The following is a 22,485-nucleotide window of genomic DNA, read 5'->3' as shown; positions in this document are numbered from 1 at the left end:
GGTTATCAATATCCATAATTAATTCATGTTTTAATAAGAAAGAAAGAAATCTCTTGCAGTCAATTTGAAGTAAATTGTCTCTTAAGGGGACGTTACACATACCGTGCTTCTAGAAATCAACCTGTATGATTTGGCATTCTAATATAACCAAAATGGAAATATCCACTAGCATAACTCCTGGTTTCACTTCTAGTTTCCGATGCTTGTATCACTATATCAAAAGCCTTGGTTGAATCCAACCTTCTGAGATTTGTCTTGATAGTTAAATATAATTGTCAATTTCATGGACTAAATCATTCCAACACTCATCCATTTTTTTGAATAAAGGAATCTTGTCATCATAAATGTGGTCATCTAGGACAGCTTAAAATGGTTCTTAGGGTACCCAGCTCATACTTGGACTGACCTGAGAATTCTTATTGTACATCCATGTCTTGGAAGTTTTTTTCATTCCATCTCATTTGTGGGTCCCCTCTACGTGCATCTAAGACATACGAGGAGCAAACCTAGAGTCTCAAGAACATGCCCTAGGTAGACCTGTATGTATCCATGGCGAATAAGGGAAATAAACACTTTTTAGAAATGAAAAATAATAAATGTAAAACTTAAATCTTAAATTAATTCTAAAAGTGACTAATATAAATTGGTTTGATTTATCTTTGTATTTTATTCGAATTATCACTTATTGGTCGCTTTATATATTTAATTTTGGATATAAAAAGTGAATCAGAATATTTTTTTATATTTTTAATATTATATTTTGCATAGCATTGCCCAACTTCACACATAAAAGAATTTATGAACCACCAAACCCAAACAAGCAATTCATGCTTTGTTGTTATTTTGAGGATGATCTTATAGATTGTTATAAAAAAATAGATATTCAATGTTGATTGCCAGTAGCCTTTGAAATGATGTCACTTTACTTCATTTAGTAGTCTTTCTTGGAGTTTGTTCACATGTTTTTTTAAATTATAATTTTTTGGTCATAAAATTTCACAATACTTTCATTATAAAGATCTAATTTCTACCATTTTACTATGATAATTTGGGCACATGTCAATTCTGTGATATAAATATAATTTCATTACAACTAAAAAAATAGTAGTAGAATGTATTGTACTCAAAGAAAGAGGCTATTTTCAACATGTGAATAGAGCTCAAACACATCTTTGCTTATTTCTTCCTCTAACTCCTCTATTCTACAATAAAAAAACTTCTCTTATTGTGATATGCAAATTGAGATGAAGAGTCATTATGTACTTATATCCAATTAAATGCTATATGGCACTTGATAAATACCTACCACTCCTTTAGGAAACACAATCACCCCTACTAGCGAACTAAAAATAAACCCAAACCTCTAGTCATAAAATAAAAATAACAATTATTTATTAATGATTTAACTTTGACTGATAGATGACAATTATATAGTTCTATAATTTTGAGACATTAGATCTTAGTTTAGCATGTCAATAAACATTTTTAAGATTTCTTTATAAAATTCTTCGGTTATCTATTGGTCCAATGCTACTATCCAATTTATAGAAAATTCTATATAAATTACAATTGGCATAACCGTTGCTCCTCCATTACTATATTGGTTTAAAATTGCTGAATTGTCAACTGAAACAAATACACCAAAAAAAAAACCTAAATTCAAATATTCTATTTTAAAATTGTATACACAAAAAATACTATTCTACATCTAAGATATTATAAATTAAATTAACGTATCTTATATGTACATATCAAATTATACTCTCTAACATATAGATATAGATATAGATATAAATTAGCATAAACCTTGCACCTCTTTCTGATGAAGTGTTATGCAGGCTGACGATAATAATGCATTAAAGTATTTTGGTAATGCATTAAAAAAACTGTTTTGTCGTTTAATTTTCACAGACAACTATGCATTCATTGGAAAGGAAATTATCTGTCATTATCGCCGAGTATTATAATGCAAATAAGCACGTTATCATCCCGGAGGTATACAAAAAGACGGACTGACATTAGCCACTCTTTATTAAGTAGAGGTATACAGAAAGACTAGACAGACATTAAAGAAAGTAATGACATCAACTAATGACATCAAAGAGAGACAGACGCGGAATTAAGAAGTGGCCTTCTGCAGGGAGGTAAAAACAACTTTAGTGGTTTTGGACTGGTCGATCTCGAAGGAATCGTAATGAGAGAACAGATGCGCCACCAGCAGCCGTGATATCATCACCACGAAGTTCTTCCCCGCACACTGCTTATTATTCACCGTCGTCTCCTCAGTCTCCGGTCCATTCGACCACAGCACATATCTCAAAAAATTCTCCCCTTCCTTTCCCATGAAACGCCGCGGAAGAAACTCCTCAGGATTGTCAAACACCTTGGGATCTCTGGTGGCAAATGGCTGATACCCACCAAGCATCTCTCCCTTCTTTACAGCATATTTCCCATCGTGCGACTCCACCACCAAATCTTCTTTCGCATGTCCATACTGAAACGGCACGGGCGGCTCGATCCTCAGCGCTTCATACACTATCGACCGGACCAACGCCATGCTCTCCAGTGCTCTCATGTTCATTCCTCCGTTATCTTTAATGGCAGATCTTACTTCTTCTGCCAGATCTGCGTGCAGCTGCTTGCCCGCCGCCGCAAGGTGTTCTATGAGGCTGGGAAAAAAAACGAACATTCCTCCGAAGGTGTTGAAGCATATGTTGAACACCAAATTATGACACGCCTCGTCTCGCTTTAAGCCGAACTGCTGCTCCGCTGCGTCCAGCGCCTCTTTGCCATACGTCCAGAAGAAATCGTACACTTTGTTGTAATCCCCACGCACAAGCAGGAACGGCAGAGGGACAGCGTGGATGGTAACCTCCTCCAAGATCTTAGGAAGCACGCCAGTGCTTGCAATCGGAGCGAGCTGAAGCCCAATCCACTTCTGAACATAAGTAGGCCCATTCGTTCCCAGACTGGCAGGTCCCGAATCTACAGGATTTCTGTTCAACACCGACCTGCACAGAAAATTAAAACACATTTGCAAATTCTCGCTGGTATATTCGGCCTTGCCGGACTCGGCAAATTGTTTGTCAAGCTTAGCCCACAGCTCTCCTGTGGCCCGTTCGAACTCCGGAAACCATTTGGTTGCGTTGCTCTTTAGTACATGGAAGCAGAAGTTCTTGAGCTTGGTATGATTTTCTTCAGAAGGGTCCAAATACGAGAGCACCCGGTAGCCACCGGTAAAGTCTGTGCTGGGCATGTATGTGCCAGTGAAGACGTTCTTCTTTTCTACTTTACTCACATCGAAGAGTATGGGAAAGCTCTTGGCATCCAGTAGAATTATGACGCGAGGATCGGGAAACAGAGGCGAGCCAGGCGGCATATTTACTCTGAATACAGTGCTCTTATATTTCTCAATGCGGTTTTTAAAGAAAGCATCTACACCTTCCTTCACGAAATAGTCGAAACGATCTGCAATGGCTCCGAGGATAGGCAGGCCATAGCTTCCAGGGACCTCTTGTACTCCTTCATTGCTCGAAGAAGCCATTCTTAGCCTTTTCTCAACTCTCAAATCAAACAATCACTTTGGAATCTGAAAGTGATAATTGGAAACCAGCTTGTGTAGATCAAAATACCAACACAAGTATTTATATAGCTTTATGGCTTTAACAGTTGTTCGGGTTTAAAAGTCTCAATGGGTAAGTAACTCACGGATTCACCTCTACAGTCCATCAGTGAATTTCAATTGCCGACCACTGAACAGAAAATGATGTGTTAATCGTCAGTGTCTGTATGATTGAGAAAGGTGGGAAATACTATAAAATTCGCGCACGTCCCGATCGAGGTTGATCTTCCACGATTTTCGACGATTTTATTTGGTCATTTAAAACGTTATCCAAATTGAGTAATGATGCTCGTGGAAGACACGGAAATATGCCCCACGTTATCCACAATTTGCTTGAGAAACTTTTCAAGCTTAAATTTCACGCCTGTTATATTTTTATTCGATGTACAGAGTTGAATTTTTTATCAAACGTAAATGTGAAAATGTTTATTTTTCAATTTATTGATTAAATGTTAGAGCCATAGTTAGAGGATCTTGTAAATTTGAGATATTTTAATTGTAAATAAAATATTCATGAATAAATAGCACGAGAAGTATTGGCTATGCTATGGGATGGGAGGGAGATGGTATAAACTCTACAGATGGAAGGTGTAATATTAGTGAGTATGTAAGTAATAGGTAGATGTCGGAAGAATGCTGGAAGAGATGGATGTATTAAGATAGATGATGCAATGCTACAATTTCTTGATTCCATATTAAAATCATCCACAGAGTCTAACATATAAAATGAGCATAAAACAATCTCAACACAAAATATCAAGAAAATAACAATAACATCATAAATTTACAATTAAAAAGGCTTACGAAAGTCGTGCACAATATAGATGCATAGAAAATCCATTCTCCATACCCTACCCACTAAATCATTGAAAACCTTTAGTTTAATATATGTAGTCACATAAATCTGTCCACTTAATTAAATTAATATTTACTATTTATTTGATTATTTAACCATCAATAAGCAACTAATTAAATTAATATTTAATTAATTTCATCATCAAACTCTTCTCCTATTAATTAAATGAATTATTTAATTTATTTAAATTAATTAAATAAATAGAACACATTTATTTAATTTAACCCCTTTTCCATATTTAAATAAATAAATAAATATTTATTTAAATCCCTAAAATACCCCCCCACTTGCATTCTCCTGCAAATGCAAGTTGCACCTATTTGGTTGAAATAAAGTAATTTTATTTTAATTAAAATCCTATTTTCTCTCACCCACCAAACCCACTTGCATCTTAAACCCATTCTAGATTCTTCTAAACCATTCCTAATTAGCCTAATCATCCTCCCTAATTATTGTCACATTCCTAAGCAACTTGAAGTCACTTCTCAAAGCCTCCAAAGTCTTTGAAAAACATTAAAGGCTTTATGTCTTCAACAAGTTAACCCCCAAAGTCTTCCAAACCATTAATGGTTCTTACATAACTATTTATGGCTCTTACATAACCATTAATGGTTAATTCAACTTGCCCACATGGTTAGAGGCTTTCCCTCTAACTCAACCCTCATTTAACTCATGGGTCTCTTCAAGCATTCATTGCTTTGACCATGGTTATCCCCACTAACTCTTGCACAAGAGTTTGTCCATTGGATAAAGGCATTATTCATTGGATAAAAGTTTTATTCATTAACTCAAGCCTAAACCTTACCTCCTAAGGTAACCTTCAAGTCATCTCAAGCATTTAATGCTTCTTGCCTCTCCTCTCAAGCCATCTCATGTTGACATTTGTCATCCTGAGATTGGGTTGAAAGCCCTCACATGGATCACAAACCTATCAATCCTAACCCTTGTTGAGATTACTCAATCTCAACCATCCATTGCCTTGTTTTTCCTATAAATAGAGCGCATACCTTCTTCATCCAAATCCGGAAATCTTGTATGCATCAAAACTTATACGAAATTTGAGAGAGCATTTAGAAGCACTTTTCTTTGTTATTTTGGATAAAATTAACATAGATTAATTAGGTATTTTCTCATATTTAGCTTGTTTGCATTTGCATAATTAGTCATTTTCATAATCTTGAATCTCCATAAAACATCCACAATAGTGCAAAAAGTTAAGGGCTACACTCATGTGGAACTTGGAGAGGAGAGGAACAAGGGAGGAGCAACTATGAGCATATTGGAGGGCATCTTGGAGGGTTTTGTGTCTTTCCTCCGTTTTTGTGTGCTTTCCATAATCTATTTTATATCTCTCTTGATATGCATGCTTAGGATTGTAGTTTCATTCATCTTTCATTTTTTATTGCCACTAACAACACTAACATTTGAATCTTATGTTTCTTGCATCCTTTTCAGCATGCATCAATATATATTTTTTCTTTGCTCACAAAATCACTCCTAACAAATCTTTGACTCGCTATTTTTAGTAACCAGGTTGCAGTAGTTCCTAACAAATTGAGCCACTAAAAGTTATTTCTAATAGCAAAAATAGTTATAATCATCTACTACTTTTGCGAAATTAGTTGGTGGTCAACCACCTAATTCTTAAGAGGTCATTTGCACACTCTCCCCTTATAATTTTTTCGAACATCTTGGTTCAAGCTTATTTGCATAAAAGAAAACTTCAACAAATTAAATCATTGAGAATCTTAACAACCTAACTATTACATTTTTTTGTGATGTGGGATTTGTTTTTAACTCAAGTTGCTACTGCATAAAACATCTAGGAAATATTTTGGAATAGATGCTAGACCCATCCTTCTAACTTGAAGAATCAACTCATAGTTATACTTCCACCAGATTATATATCTCCACAAATCATCATATATTTTCTTCTTTCATTTCCAATCTCTTGTTGAAATAAAGATCATCATCCTCTATCAATTAGTTCTCTTCCTCTTATACTATCTCCTTGAACAATTAGTACTCCTTGTCTTAAAATTGTCACTTCCCTTTGCATCACTCATAATAACTCCTACTACAACTACACATAAATCATTAGAAGTAAAAATAAAGTCAAGGAATAAAATTCTCTGGCAAGTTCTTTCTCATCCTCTACATTATGCCATTCGGACATGCTTTCTATTTCATATTTTGTGAGGTGGCATTCGTTTATAAGCTTAATGTGATGTTGTTCACAAGAAAAACCTTTGTGGACATTTGCATTCTTACCAAAGTTGTACATATTTATACTCTTTCCCTCAATCATCCTTTGTTTTAGGGGGAAGTGATGATCTTCTACTTTTTCTTCATTACTAATGGGATTCTCTAGACATTCATCTAGCTACCTCTAATAAGGCATGTTTTCTAAAATCAATAAATCAATTCATCACGTATGGGGCTCCCAAAGATCTCCATCTCTATTGTAACTTCATCCCTTATGTGGAATGCTTCCACTATTACAATTCTTTGGACCTCCTCTTGTGATAGGCTACATTTCTTCTCATTGCAATATTCCAACTCTTCTCTTCCTGCATTGTAATCTTAAATTCTTTCCCCTTCTTTAGGTTAAGATAACTAAACAACTCCATCAAACTCAACTATCTCTTCCTCTTCATCCCATTCATTTATTTTTTCTCTTTGTAACTAGTGGACTTGATCTCGTTCAAAGGTATTTTATCCTTTAATATTTCTATCAGCTCTTCAAGGGGTTTTATCAAAATCCTTGTTCTAACAACTCCACTCCTCCATGAATCCTTAACTCAATGGCTCTCCTCTATGAGAATGACTCTTTCCTATAAGCTCAACATTTATCCTCACCTTTACTTTTTTCCTTCTCATAAATAGTAGCCACCTTTCTTGTAGATTTATTTTCCTTTGCTTGCTTATTGTTGCATAACTCACATTCCTTCAACAAGCACCACAACTCTTCCAACTCAATCTCTAATTTTTGCAACTACTTTTTTTAGTCCTTTGTTATCTTCTTCCTTTGTCTTTGTCTTACTCTTTCTTCCACCTTAAAGTTATCCTATTTTTCACATCATGATCTATAACTCCATATTTGACTTCGCAGCCATATCTATAGTCCCAAAATAGAGTTGCAACTCTCTTCTCCTCTTCTATTCTAGATGGATGATCTATTGACCATACACCATCATTATTTTTCTATTCTTCATCTCTTCAAAGAAATTAACACAAAATTGAAGAATAGGCCTAGAAATTAATATTTTATATACCAGTAATAAATAAGTTCAACTCTTGGCAACCTTCAAATTAGATAGTTGCATTGAACAAAACTGATAACAATAAGATGTAATGAAAATGGACACTAATTCCTTGTGTTTCTATGCAAATATATTACCTCACTTAAATAATTTATGTCTTATTATAATTGTGTTATAGAAGTCCCCTCATTACCATCGTACAATTGAAAAGGAAAGATATTGGGAATGAAAAATTAGGCCCATAGAAAACCCAAACCTCCCACTAAGTTTCATTAAACAATTTTTGTTTTACCTATTAAAAGATATCAAACAAACACAACACTTATATTAGCTTATGTAGATTCACCAATTAATTGTTATCATTATTCTTGTCTGGCCTTCTTCACAATTTAATGTCACTCGTCCCATTAACAATAATTTGGAATTTAATTTCATCATTGATTCAATGGAATGATTCTCTCTTTCCATCCTTAGTGGGGCATCTCTTTCTATATTAATGACTTCCTCAACAATGTCAACTCATAATTAACAAAAAATTAATATACAATAGATTTCTCACCTTTACCATCTTAATGGTCATGATGCAAAGAATGACATCAACCTATTGACCTTCCCAAAGCCCAATTAGAATTTGAATACAATGATTCTGAGGAAGGAGGAAAATAACAAAGACAATTGACTACCACTTCTACTTAGAAGACATCTTCAACATCCCTAGTGTCCAACTCTTGACAATCTATATGTGAACCTCCAAACATGCATTTTTAGTGCCTACGGGTTAGATCTTGCATCACTTCCATGGAACCCAGTCATTTTGAAGGTAGGGGACAAAATTCAATGAAACAAAGCCCTATGTTAGAGGAAGGTATCAAACAAGGGGAGCTACATGCTTAAGTCAATGATTGCATTGTTGTTATGGTTGTTTATTATCCTAATTCATAATTGCATCCGAAAGTACACTTTGAACGATCGAAAACTCTTCTCAAGAATCCTCTATTTTGAGCACCTTTAGATGCTTTAGTACCAATTTGATGTAGTCCCACAACTCCTTAATTCCATATGAAAATCATTTACAGGATTAGTTAAGGAAGAAAATTACCCATTTAGAGAGTCCAACATACAACAATGAGCACAAGACAATCCCAACACTCCATATCTAGAAAACAATAGTAATATCATATATTTATAGATAAAAGATCTTACCAAAATTTTGCACATTATAGATGCATAATGAATCCATTCTCCATCCCCTACCCACTAAATCATTACAAACCTTTAGTTTAATATATCCTTTCTTTGCTCATAAAGTCACCCACTCCTACTAGAACTCTAACTCTCTATTTTTAGTAGCGATGTTACAACAATTCCTAACAAACTAAGACACTAAAAGCTATTTCACATAGCAAAAATAGTTACAATCATCTCTTACTTTTGAGGAGTTAGTTGGTGGTCAACTTGTTCATTGTCAGGAAGCTGATTGCATCAAGGGATAATGAAAGGTGGAGTGTAATGTTTGGTTAAGTCATGTTAGGGAGTACAAAGTCAAAAAAGAAATGAGTTGAGAACAATGGAAGTAGCAAGATAACATTAGGGTTGATGGTTGTGGTAGGAGTTGGGTCAGAATAGGAGAATGGGTTGGATACACCATATAAAGACTCGTTTAGGATCTATGCTCTTACAAAATTGTGTTTAATAAAGGTATCTTACAAATACGTTATAAAAAATAGTTGTCGATTGATAAATAAAAGAAATCTTGTTGTAATGCATTTATAAATGCTTGTCTTGTAAATCACGTATCTTGTTAGTCGGCATATACATTATGATCATAATCCTCTTAGTCACCTAAATTGGTCTCAATATGACCACAACCAACACTAAAATTGTCATTGGAATAGGCTACCATATCGAGATTTAAAAGATGCAATCATAACAGATTTTTGAGTGAAATTATTACATAAGTGAATATTGTAAAATATTAAGGCATTAAAATATACCAAGCTAGGAACTCGTGGCTAATGGAAAAAGAGGAGAGATTGGGATTTTGGATTTTGGATTTTTGCACCCTAATAAGTGCATTTAAAACGCATTGTTGTCACCTGCGGATAAGTAAGTGCATTATAAAAATGAAAGATCTTATCCATTCATGGGTCGTATGACGCCTGCGAAATCAATTTGGGAAGAAAACATTTCTTGAAAAACAGAAATGGCAGCATGTGGAATCTTTTTGCCGCCCAAGGACGCTTCCTTCCAAAAGGACGTTTCCACTGCGCACATGTGTAAAACTAAAATCCACTGTGTACATGTAAAAAACTAAAATCCCAGGTGACTTTAGAGTCTTAAAATATTAGTATTCCAGTATATCCAGCGGCCCGCCTCATCTGAAATGGAGTTTTGGAAAATTTAATGGTACATCATTATCATCAGGAGAATTCATCATCACACATATGAGTATTAATGATTTCAACCCACGTGGCTATAATAGCATGGATAAGATAGATATTAGGATAGAGTTGAAGTTGCAGTATGAATGATAACCAGAGGGGCAGAAGAGGGCCCCAGAAGTGACGCCGTTTTCAATTATTTTTCCGGTGAGGCACTAAGCGCGTTTCTTTAATCGGAGAGAAGCCATTACCGTCGAAGCTCGGCCGTCTGTGTATAAATAGACGTGTGGAGCAGCCAAAGTATCTCAATCTCACCTAGTGTGATTGTTTTAAGAGTTGATTTGATCGCCAGCTTAGACGTTAAGCCTTGGCGAGAAAGAGTTTGGAGTAAGATAGTTTTTAGGTGTAGCCAAGATGAATGTCAATAGTTTATTCGGTAACATCTCTGTTCCAAAAATTCCAACAATTCCAACGATTCCAACATTTCCAACGATCCCAACATTTCCATTGCCCTCTAAAAATGGGAATGTAGGGGAGTTTGAAATCAAAGGAGAAGTGGTGTTGATGAAAGCATATCTTGCGGATGTTACTGACTACTCTGCCACGATTGCGGACACATTCTCTGAATTGCTCGGGCAGAAAGTCTTTCTTCAGCTCGTCAGCAGCGACAAGATTGATGAAGGTATTATTATTACTAGTTTTTATTGTTAGTTATTACCATAGGATCCTAAGTGGGTATAATCATTTTTCTTTTCTGCACCTTGGGCGTAATTAATTTATAGCATTGTCCAACGTATGACTGGTAATGGTGTAGATTCGGGATTGGGGAAGAAAGGAGAGGAGGAATCAATAAGCTGGAACCCACTGGATGGTCCCATTGCTGGTAACTCGAAATTCGCCGTCAGCTTCACATGGAAGACTGAACTAGGAGTGCCCGGTGCATTGTTGGTCAGGAACGCGCACCCGAGGGAGTTCTTCTTGAAATCGCTCTCTCTTTCTGCTGTACCCGGCAAACTTCCAGCAATACGGTTTGTCTGTAACTCCTGGATCCATCCTTACTATTTATTCAACAAAACTGACCGGGTCTTCTTTTCTACTCAGGTATAATCTGAAACAAATAATTTGAGAACTTATAAGTGATCAAGTAACAACGTATTATTAATGTGCATTGTACCCTGAACATTGGTGATTTCAGAGTCATCTTCCCAATGAAACACCGGCGGGTTTGTTGACGCCGAGAAAGCGAGAGCTGGCTTCTCTGCGAGGAAATGGTACCGGAGAGAGAAAGTTTTATGAGCGTGTGTATGACTACGATCTTTACAATGATCTCGGTAACCCAGATAGTAGTACCGATCTCCGCAGGGAGGTCCTCGGTGGGTCACAGGACCTTCCTTATCCCAGAAGATGTAGAACTGGACGGGGCCCCTGCAAAACAGGTTCTCTAAATATTATAGAGCTTCGAGCCTTTGTGTAGCGTTAATTGATTTTAGTTTAAACTAGTTTGGAACCTTAATCAATGATAATGTTTATGATATGACAGATCGGAAGTTTGAGAGCTTGCCTCTGTTGCCCACCACCCAGTACTACATTCCCCCAGACGAGAAGTTCCCTCATATCAATCTGTCCGACTACAGGTCTAATTTGGTGCGAGCTTTGGCCAAAAAGGTGATACCCACAATCAAGTCCATATTTGGTGATGAGTTCCACTCGCTGCAAGAAGTGAAAGATATTTACAGCAAAGGCATCCCCAAGGCTCTCAACAATGTTATGGATCTTAGTCGAGACCTAATTCCTCTCCAAATGGTTAAAGGACTGCTCAGCACACAGGACCAATCTCTCATTAATTTCACAGTTCCCCAACTTATTAAGGGTGCGAGATCAATACTATTTATTTCATTAAACTTTAAGCGATTTCTTCTAGTATTAGTCATCGACAAAATAATATATAATTGATACTTAAATTTTAAATTTTTATTTCCGACTTGTAGCTGACGAAAACGCGTGGAAGACAGACGAAGAGTTTGCACGACAAGCCCTGTCCGGTCTCAATCCCATGGCCATTCAATGTCTGCAGGCAAGCAAATTGAAAAGCTCCCTGTTTTAATCTAATGTTAATGTTGATGTTGTAGTTGAATATTGATTATAATGCTAACCTTCTTCTCTTAAACTTGGGGAACAGAGCTTTCCTCCAACAAGCAGCTTGGACGCCGACTTATATGGCCCTCAAGAGACTTCTATAACGGCAAAACATATCGAGAAAAACCTCGATGGCCTTACGGTGCAGCAGGTATGTTATATCTATATAGCGATTCAACTAGTTCCATAACATATCAAAAAGAGAGAATTTTGATCCTCTGACCAATCTCATGATGGGATTAACTGTGAATGATTTGATCAGGCTGTGGAAGCAAAAAGACTCTTTATCTTGGACTACTACGATGCGTACATGCCCTATATTGAACGCATTAACAAAGAATCAGATGAACGTAAAATGTATGCCTCCCGCACTCTCTTCTTCCTTACAGACCAAGGAATTCTGAGGGTTGTTGCGATCGAGTTGTGTTTACCTCACACCAGTCTCACCCAAGCTGAAAGAAAAGTTTACACCCCTGCACAAGAGGGAGAAGATGGCGCTCTGTGGCTGCTTGCCAAAGCTCATTCAAGAGTTAACGATGCTGGTTATCATCAGTTGATCAGTCATTGGTAAGATCACATTGAAACAAGACAGTAATTCTATTTAGACCGAGTGGACAAAATAATGTCACGATGATTTACTTTTCCATTCTTCGTGCAGGTTAAGAACTCATGCCGTTATCGAGACTTTCATCATTGCTACTCACAGGCACCTAAGCAAAATGCATCCCCTTCACAAGTTATTACTCCCTCATTATTTTGACACCATGGACATTAATCAATCTGCCCGGCAGATTCTGATTAATGCAAATGGTGTTATTGAACAAGGATTCACACCCTACAGATATGCCATAGAGTTGTCCTCTAAAGCATATAAACACTGGAAACTCAATGAACAGGGCTTGCCCCTCGATCTCATTAAAAGGTATAATACTCTCTTCTCTGTTACCCTCTGCTGTTAAATGTCATGCAGGTGTCATATAAATAATTCTAAGCTAGGAGAGGTACCTATGCAATTGCAGAGGGATGGCAGTTGCAGATTCAACGGCACCCCACGGATTGAGGCTTGCGATAGAAGACTACCCATATGCAGTGGACGGTCTGGAGATCTGGGGTGCTTTAAAGCAATGGGTGAGTGATTATGTGTCTCTCTACTACAAGAGCGACGATGCAATCAAGGAAGACGCAGAAGTGCAAGCATGGTGGCAGGAAGCTGTGAATGTGGGGCATGGAGACCTGAAGAAGGAAAGTGGATGGTATCAGATGGAGTCGGTGCAAGAAGCAGTGGAAGCAATTACAACCTTCATTTGGATTGCATCTGCTCACCATGCAGCCGTCAACTTCGGGCAATATGCATATGGAGGATACATGCCCAATCTCCCTACTCTCAGCAGACGCCTAATTCCCGAGCAACATTCCCTTGACTATGCTCAAATGATGAAAGATCCAGAGGCGTTTATGCTGTCATCTGTGTCCAGCCCCAATCAGGCCACCACGGTGATGGCGGTGTTGGAGCTTCTGTCGAAGCATTCAACGGATGAAGCCTACTTAGGGCAGGTGAAGGGATCCACTCATGAATTGACTGACGATGAGGGCATCGAACAAGCGTTTGGAAAATTCTCTGCAGCTCTGGCTGGCGTGGAGAAAAATGTGTCAGAGAGGAACAAGAATTCCAACCTGAAGAACAGGTATGGGCCATCACAGGTTCCATACACACTGCTCTATCCGAACACCACCGACCTCTCCAGGGAGGGTGGATTGACTGGCAGGGGAATTTCAAACAGCGTTTCCATTTAATCTTTGTCTCTCTTTGCGACAACGTCAATATCGGATCCATTTAATTTACTAAGTGTTTGTTTAAAATAGACGCTGCGACGATTTTACATCGTTGTCGAGCTATATAATTAGTCACTAAATGTAATGCAGCTCTATAGAAGTAGGTGGAGTTGGCACCTGCCTAGTCCTTATTTTAATAAAGAATTTTCCTTTCCTTCTCTTGCTCCGTATTATCTCGGGTGGGCTCTACCTGATTACAACTGACATATACATTGACGTAAAAGATGTACATACATACAATGCAGGATTGGTTCAAATTTCGAAGTTCAATCCCATTGCCAAGAACTCTGAACATGTAATAGAGGAGGGCACTGGCTCCGTATTTTTATGCTCTGTATACACTGTACGCTGTTAGTCCGTGCTCTGCGGTTTCTAACTGTTCTCGGGCGTGCGTGCAGATAAAAGCACGACAGGTCAAATAAATTGGAAATATTTCTACCACAGGACCACGGGCTTTAAATTTTTTAGTTTTTTAATATATTTTATATTATTTTAAAAAAAAATTATTTAATAAGTTTCAATTATATTTTGAATAATTTTTTAATATATTTTTTTTCAAATGAATATTAGTTTATTGGACATGTATTGATTTTTTATTTAATTATATACAATAAAAAAATCAATATATTAAATTAAACCTTCATATTTTAATTCTAATCTTAAAGTTAAAATTTAATTTAATATTACAATTGAAATATGAGGATTTAATCATAGGTAAAATATCATTTAAGATTAGGGTAGAGATATAATTAAGATTAGGGTTAAAATATAAAGGCTTAATTATGGTTAGAATATTTTTTAAGATTCTGATTAAAATATAGTTTAAGATTAGGGTTAAATATCATTTATGATTAAGATTAAAATATAATTTAAAATTAGGGCTAAAATATAAGGGTTTAATTATGGTTAAAATATCATTTAGGATAAAGATTAAAATATAATTTAAAATTGAGGTTAAAATATTTTAATCCTAATGTTCATTAATAAAAGTTGAATATCAACATTTTAATTTGACTTGAGTAAAAAAGTTATTAAATATGTAGTTCTCAATTATATAAAGATGATTAACATAAGAATTGATGAAAAAAATCATATAAAAAGATTATCATTGATTAATGAAAATTAGATGGAACCTCCAAATTAATAAATATTATTGATAGTAAATTGATCTATAAGATTAAGCTTATGTCTAGTACATATATATAGGAAAAAAGTTAAAGTGGAGTCTTTAGAAAGGAATATCAAATATGAATATAGAAATAGCATTCCTTTCTAAAGACTTCACTTTAACTTTTTTCCTATATATGTACTAGACATAAGCTTAATCTTATAGATCAATCTACTATCAATAATATTTATTAATTTGGAGGTTCAATCTAATTTTCATTAATCAATGATAATCTTTTTATATGATTTTTTTCATCAATTCTTATCTTAATCATCTTTATATAATTGAGAACTACATATTTAATTGCATTTTTACTCAAGTCAAATTAAAATGTTGATATTCAACTTTTATTAATGAACATTAGGATTAAAATATTTTAACCTCAATTTTAAATTATATTTTAATCCTTATCTTAAATGATATTTTAACCATAATTAAACCCTTATATTTTAACCCTAATTTTAAATTATATTTTAATCCTAATCATAAATGATATTTAATCCTAATCTTAAACTATATTTTAATCCAAATCTTAAATAATATTCTAACCATAATTAAGCCCTTATATTTTAACCCTAATCTTAATTATATCTCTACCCTAATCTTAAATTAGATTTTAACTTTAAGATTAGAAGTAAAATATGAAGGTTTAAATTAATATATTTTAATTTTAATATATTAATTTTTAATTGTATATAATTAAATAAAAAATCAATACATGTCCAATAAACTAATATTCATTTGAAAAAAATATATATTCAAAAATTATTCAAAATATAATTGAAACTTATTAAATAAAATTTAAAAAAAATAATATAAAATATATTAAAAAAAAGTAAAAAATTTAAAGGGGCCCTCCCTGTAGTCCCCTGGTGAAAATATTTCCCCTGCTACACAAGGCCCTGTAAAAAAATTATTTGACCTATCGTACTTTTATCTACATGCCCGGGAACAGTTAGAAGCCGTAGAGCACAGGCTGACAACGTACATCATATACTAAGCATAAAAATAAGGCATAGAGGGGCATAGGCTAAGCAGGTGCAGTTTACATTGTTGCTTAGCCAGTGCCATAGGGGAGAGAGGAGCCAAAACGTGCGCAGGATCTAAACGTGCGATAGCATTGAGGCGGTTAGGGGCCCATAGATGACTGCCTAACCATCCAATACGTGTTGACACAGGTACCAACACATGTACAAGCCAGAACCAATCAATAACACCATAACATATACACACGTATTAGTCAAAAACTATTTCGTTCCCATTCCAAATATAAAACTTTAAGTTCATAACAAAATATTAAAACAATGCATATTAATTCAAAATAAAGGTTTCGTGTTCAGTCATAAAACAGTACATGCCCAATAATGGGACCACAATAAAAATATTGTGTTTGCATTAAACATTAAAAGTATAACTATTCAACCCTTCAGACATCCACGTTCCACCAATACAAAATGACATGACAACAACCTCATGCCACATGAGCACCCATGGATAGTGATGTGGCCACACAAAGGTCTCTTGATGGTCACTAGTTGTCCAAGTGTACGTCAGACCATGGGACCCTTTCGACACCTTTCCACACTCGTCATCCCATTTGTCCAAGTCGAACCAGCCATATATGGTCACTTCAACATCGTCACTGGTCATATCACCTGCATCCATCACACTGATTATGTAAGGCCACGAATTTAACAACCAAAACAATCGACTTAGACATAAATGGAAAAAAATGAATATTCAAAATTTCAAATGCAACACACTAGGTAAAGATATTAAAGGACTTCGATTCAAATTCAAATTCTCATCTATAAATGTGGACATCAAATCTTCCCATTTCATTCAGTGGAGCAAGAAGATAGAGCATGAAGAAGTGAAGAGGATCAAGAAGCGAAGAGGAGAAAGAATACATAACATGTTGCAAAGGTGCAAGAAGACACAAAATCACACAAAGAAATATTTTTTCCCAAGTTTTAATCTTCTTCACAATCCAAAACTTTTTTTTAACTACTATAATAAAATAACTTGTCTATTTTTAAAAAAACACTATCAATACCTTACCAAAATGCAAGCAAAAAACAATTGTCATACATTAGCAATTCTTATTTCTTGCGGACCCCCATGGGCCTAGTTACCTAGATGTTTGCCAACTCCCTTTTTGTTTGCAGTGGGCACTGCTTGTCACCTTCATCCCCACCCCACCTCCCACCTCTACACCACCTTCTTTTTCACAAACATATTGTTCCAACAATATCCACCCCATGACCGCTTCCAACCTCCTAGTTTCTTGGTCCTCCCCTACTCTCCATCTAATAAATGGGAAGATGGTAGTCACTCCTCCCTCTTTAGCCCCATTCTGAAGATCAAAACCAATTTCAGGGATGGCCCTACTAAGAAAAGGTTGCAGGCCAGACAACCATTCCTACCCCACTATTCCCTGCAATAGCCATGTAACATTTTCAGCATTCTTCCCAATCTCTAGCCCCCATGCAACTGCCATACTCACAATATCTACATTGGTGTGGTACCTATGTTCCATTTCCATGAAACATTCACTACTCTGTTTCCATGAAACATTCACCAAGATACACCTTCAGTATCGTAAGAAATTCTTCATCATGGTGCTTGAAAATTGACTTCAATCTCTTGTCAGATATTTTCCCAAGAAATGTGAGGTATTGCTTTGTTGTGTAGAGACTGAATGTAGCTTCCATGGTTACCTACAATTCCCAACTACTTCCCCTTCCCTGCACACTACTTCAAATAAACGAAATTGTCCACGCATTACATACTTCACCCCTATTAATACAACCATTCAAGGGTTATTTAATATCTCCTCACAAATGCTTTCAAGAAATGGTGGCTAGCCAAATCTCTTCTAAGATTTTCCCAACATTCCCTACTCATTATGCAACCACCACCTCATATTCCCAACATTAATGTCATTTATTGCCAAATGTTTTCGAAATTAAAAAGGGTGTCCCTTTTCAATTCCGACTTCATGACATATAATTGTCGTCCTTTTCACATTTAATGGATAATGTGGGAGAGGAGCCAGAACGTGAGCACCCCATCTTCAGGGTGTCCACGTATACATATGTCTTGAAGTATATATATATATATACTTACTATCAAATTTCTTTATTTCATAGTGTGTATATATATATATATATATATATATATATATATATATATATATATATATATATATATATATATATATATATATATATATATGCATTAAACTTTCACAAAACTCTATTTTCAAACAACCAATTCAATATACATATAAGTCCAATTCAAACATCGAAATCCAGATCCAAATGCACAATTGAACAAACATATAAGTGTACATGACTAAAAATGAACCCTCCATCAATGAAAATGAGGGCCTTCATGCCGATTTGAACAGACATTCAATCATTTACTCAAACATGCAATGAAACAGATAATCAAATAGTGACTCAATAGTACATACATATAACTATACAAATCTTCCAAATGAACTCTTCATCAATGAAATATACATATAGAGCTGATTTATTTATATGTATATACAAATATGTGTACATATATGTATATACAGATATGGCCATATAGAGATGATGTACATATATTAACAAACATACATATAAGCCCAATTCAAACATCAAAATGCAGATCCAAATGCACAATTGAACAAACATATAAGTGTAGATGACTAAAAATGAACCCTCAATCAATGATAATGAGTGCCTTCATGCCAATTCAAACAGACATTCAATCATTTTCTCAAACAGCGAAAGAAACAAACAATCAAACACTAACTCAATAGAACATAAATATAATTGTACTGTAACTCTTCCAATTGATCTCTCATGAATAAAATTGAGTGGCTTCAGACCAATTCAAATAGCCATCCACACATTGACATTAAAATATCCAATGAAATGGTCAATCAAACAGTGACACAATGCAATTGAGAGCAAAACCATCATAATCCAAACATTGAGTCTACATGGCTGTATCTACAAACAAAATTGAATTAATTGGCAATTGGAAATATATATCTGTATCTACATACATATACATTTCCAACTATTGTATGTATGTGTATTTACATACATGTACATCTATGTATATACAAATTTGTACCTATAGAGGTGATGTACATATATGTACCTATAGAGGTGATGTACATATATGTATATATTGATATGTATTTTGAGTTGATGTACATAGAGCAGATGTACATATATGTATATACATATCTCTACATACACATTTGTACATACATATATGTGCATTTGTGTATGAAAATTTCGGTACTTGCCTATATGTACATATATGTATATACAGATGTGTATGTTTCTACATAATTTAATTATTATTTATAGCATTTTGTTTCACACTCTATACCGTAACTGTTTCACTTCCTCCACACAAAACCTTATTATCCTTTAACCGTCATAGTCATGGTTATTGTCATGTCCTAGTTTGTAAATCACCAATCATTGTTGTACTATGTAGTAGTGTACACTAAACGCTACATTCCATAGTTCAACTTTCAGGACACATGATATATTTGTAATTTATACCATGATGCAGATTACTATGAAGAAGTCATAATGATACATTTTAGACATCAAACATGGACACAACTGAGCGTGGATGTCTCAAAGAGAGATGAACGCTATCAGATTGTTCAAAATTATGAACATGATAGGGGAAACTATTTGAAGGCCCATCAGACAATAACAACTCAGGGTCTTATTGCAACTCTCCCTCCAACTTATGCAAATGATGAAATCCTAACTCACCTCCATGAATCTTATCCCTCCTCGCACTCAGCAATTCCACCCACCAAATAGCCAGTTCACATCCCATAACCACGCATTTGAGCACAACAAGAATGGATTGTGAAGCATGCTCATATTGTTCACCAACTCTTTGTCTATCCATACCCTTGTGATGATAATCTCTTTCCAACTAGACCATCTTTCTATTCAAGATTATTCAAGGTAAATCTAGAATCATGGCAAACCAACTATCTCAATAGATTTTTCTTAGAAAACTATGGTCCAGAAGTTTGTTAAAGCTCCACAAATCTGTCATGGCAAGAGATACTTAGAAGAGTAGTCAATGAATATATCCTATCATGGATTTTTACCAAACTATACATTCAACCTCATTGTGGTCAAACTGGGTTGCATTCTAATCTGCCTTGTCGACTATACAGTCAATAAATTGTTTGGAAGGAAGCCATTCTTGTTGGCATATTGATGATGTTGTGATTTTCATTGATGGACACACACTTGCTTTGTGTACACTTTCTTTATGTATGAGTTATGCTCAACCGATAATTATTCCAACCGGTATTATGTATTATAGTCTTCAGACTATCGGTGTTTTGCAGAAGATGTTTATTGATCACAAATTGACTGAAGACCTCAATCGGTATGAAGACCTCAAGAGGTTCGAGGAACTCAAGAGGTACGAAGGAACAAAGCGGTAGTTAACATTTTCCAGTCTTCATTTTTGACAACCAGTAATCGGTAAATTGTATGAACTGATATTACTCTGTGACGAGTTACCAACCGATATTTCTGTGATGAGTTATCATCCTCCGACACTTTGGCGGTGATTTTGTGTCATGTTACCAAATGTGTCTAGATGCACTGAACCTAGGAACTTATAATGTAATCCTATTGGACCGACATGAAATCAGACTCCTTTATAAGGACATCATGTCTAGGGTTTTAGATGTTGATGAGGTTTTTGTATGTGCGATCACAGAAGAGAAGATTAGGTTTGTATGAAGAGTAGGAGTGTGGAGATATTGAAGATTGAAGTAATGTTGAAATGCATTAACAATGAGCTATCATGGATCTAACCAAGCATAATGTGTTAGTATTTAGATCACTCACTTGTTGATTACTCACATCTTCGACAAGTCTGAAACCCTTAACCGAGTAGGCCTAGCAAAGCCTTTGTAAATCCTCTAACAAGGTGGTTCACTACTATGAATCTGAAATCCTCTCACAAGGTAGTCTTTAACATGACTTATCTCTAACAAAGATCTAGATTCCTAACAAGATCTGTTTTGGTGAAGAACATTGTATGACCTTAACCAGTTTGACCTTAACTGGTCTGGTTTCTATTCTGCAAATAGTTACTTGTGATTTTTTTCTCACCGTGGTTTCTCCCATTTGGGTTTCCACGTCAAAACATCATGTGTTATGGTGATTGTGCTCTTGTGGGTGAATGCTTTGTTTGCTATTTGGTTTGCATTTATCTTAATCGGTTTATTAGAAAATCTATTGTATCGGTTATCTGTTAAACTATTTAAGAGTTTGAGTTCAGTATTTTTTGGCATACTAATTCACCCCCCCTCTTAGTATTCATCAATTGGTATCAAAGTCAACCTTTCTATAAGTCTAACCACTTGGAAGGAGATATGGGGGAATACACTGTGAGGGAACTTACTCATCATCTCACTCAAGCTGAGAGAGCATATGATGAATTCAAAGTCAAGTATAAAGCCTCTCTGGCAAAAAGAAGAGAGCATACTGAGAAACTGATGGAGCTTACTGAAAATAGTTCTTTTGATGAAGTAGACATGGATGCCCTAGTTGAAGAAGTTGAAAAACTGAATGAATCTAATGTCAACCTGAGAAGGGAGCTGGAAGGACTGACTATTAGAATGTGTCAAGAGCTTGAGAACCAAAGGAAAGCTAGAGATCTAGTAAAAGACAAAGATCATGAGATCTCCAAGCTAAAGCAAGAAATCAGTGCCCTTACTGCTCATCTCCAAGAGAGTAAAGTGGAAAAAGAAGAAATGCAAGGTGAACTAAACATGGCTATTTCTGAGAATGCAACCTTGAAGGAATCCAATGCTTCTATTTCCAAGGAACTCACTGAGTCAAAGGAAATACTTGCCAAATTCAATCAGAGTACTGTTAAGCTAGAGCAAAAGCTTGAATCAGCAAAACCGGTAAAGAATACCATTGAACTTGGTTTCTCCGGTTATGAGGACAGTGAGACCTCTGGAACAAAAGATGTAGCATCAAAGAAGCAACCAACATCAAAGGATAAAGGTAAGAAAAATTTTAAACCTGTTTTCTTTAATTATCTCATAGAAGGACATACTGCTAATGTGTGTAGAAATAAGGCCTACAATAATTTTCCTTATTTTCTAAACAATAAGCCTAGATCCAATAGATTCAATGGAAACTGTTATGCATGCA

General features: G+C 35.4%; 2 protein-coding genes across 2 annotated transcripts; one reads left to right on the top strand and one right to left on the bottom strand.

Annotated features, from left to right (window-relative positions):
* Positions 1 to 1,958: 1,958 nt before the first annotated feature.
* Positions 1,959 to 3,590, bottom strand: LOC131876773 (allene oxide synthase 1, chloroplastic-like). Its single transcript, XM_059222250.1, has one exon. The coding sequence runs from the start codon at positions 3,542 to 3,544 to the stop codon at positions 2,120 to 2,122; it is 1,425 nt and encodes a 474-aa protein (XP_059078233.1). The 5' UTR covers positions 3,545 to 3,590; the 3' UTR covers positions 1,959 to 2,119.
* Positions 3,591 to 10,415: 6,825 nt separating this feature from the next.
* LOC131048260 (linoleate 9S-lipoxygenase A) lies at positions 10,416 to 14,249 on the top strand. The gene is made up of 9 exons (XM_057982151.2): positions 10,416 to 10,804; positions 10,937 to 11,223; positions 11,318 to 11,558; positions 11,663 to 11,992; positions 12,111 to 12,196; positions 12,302 to 12,409; positions 12,521 to 12,825; positions 12,917 to 13,180; positions 13,278 to 14,249. Exons 1-9 carry the CDS (start codon positions 10,537 to 10,539, stop codon positions 14,050 to 14,052), a joined length of 2,664 nt encoding a protein of 887 aa, XP_057838134.2. The 5' UTR covers positions 10,416 to 10,536; the 3' UTR covers positions 14,053 to 14,249.
* Positions 14,250 to 22,485: the final 8,236 nt, after the last annotated feature.

This window comes from Cryptomeria japonica, chromosome 1, assembly GCF_030272615.1.
Source record: "Cryptomeria japonica chromosome 1, Sugi_1.0, whole genome shotgun sequence".
Lineage (NCBI taxonomy): Eukaryota > Viridiplantae > Streptophyta > Pinopsida > Cupressales > Cupressaceae > Cryptomeria > Cryptomeria japonica.
This window is presented reverse-complemented; position numbering and strand designations above follow the sequence as displayed.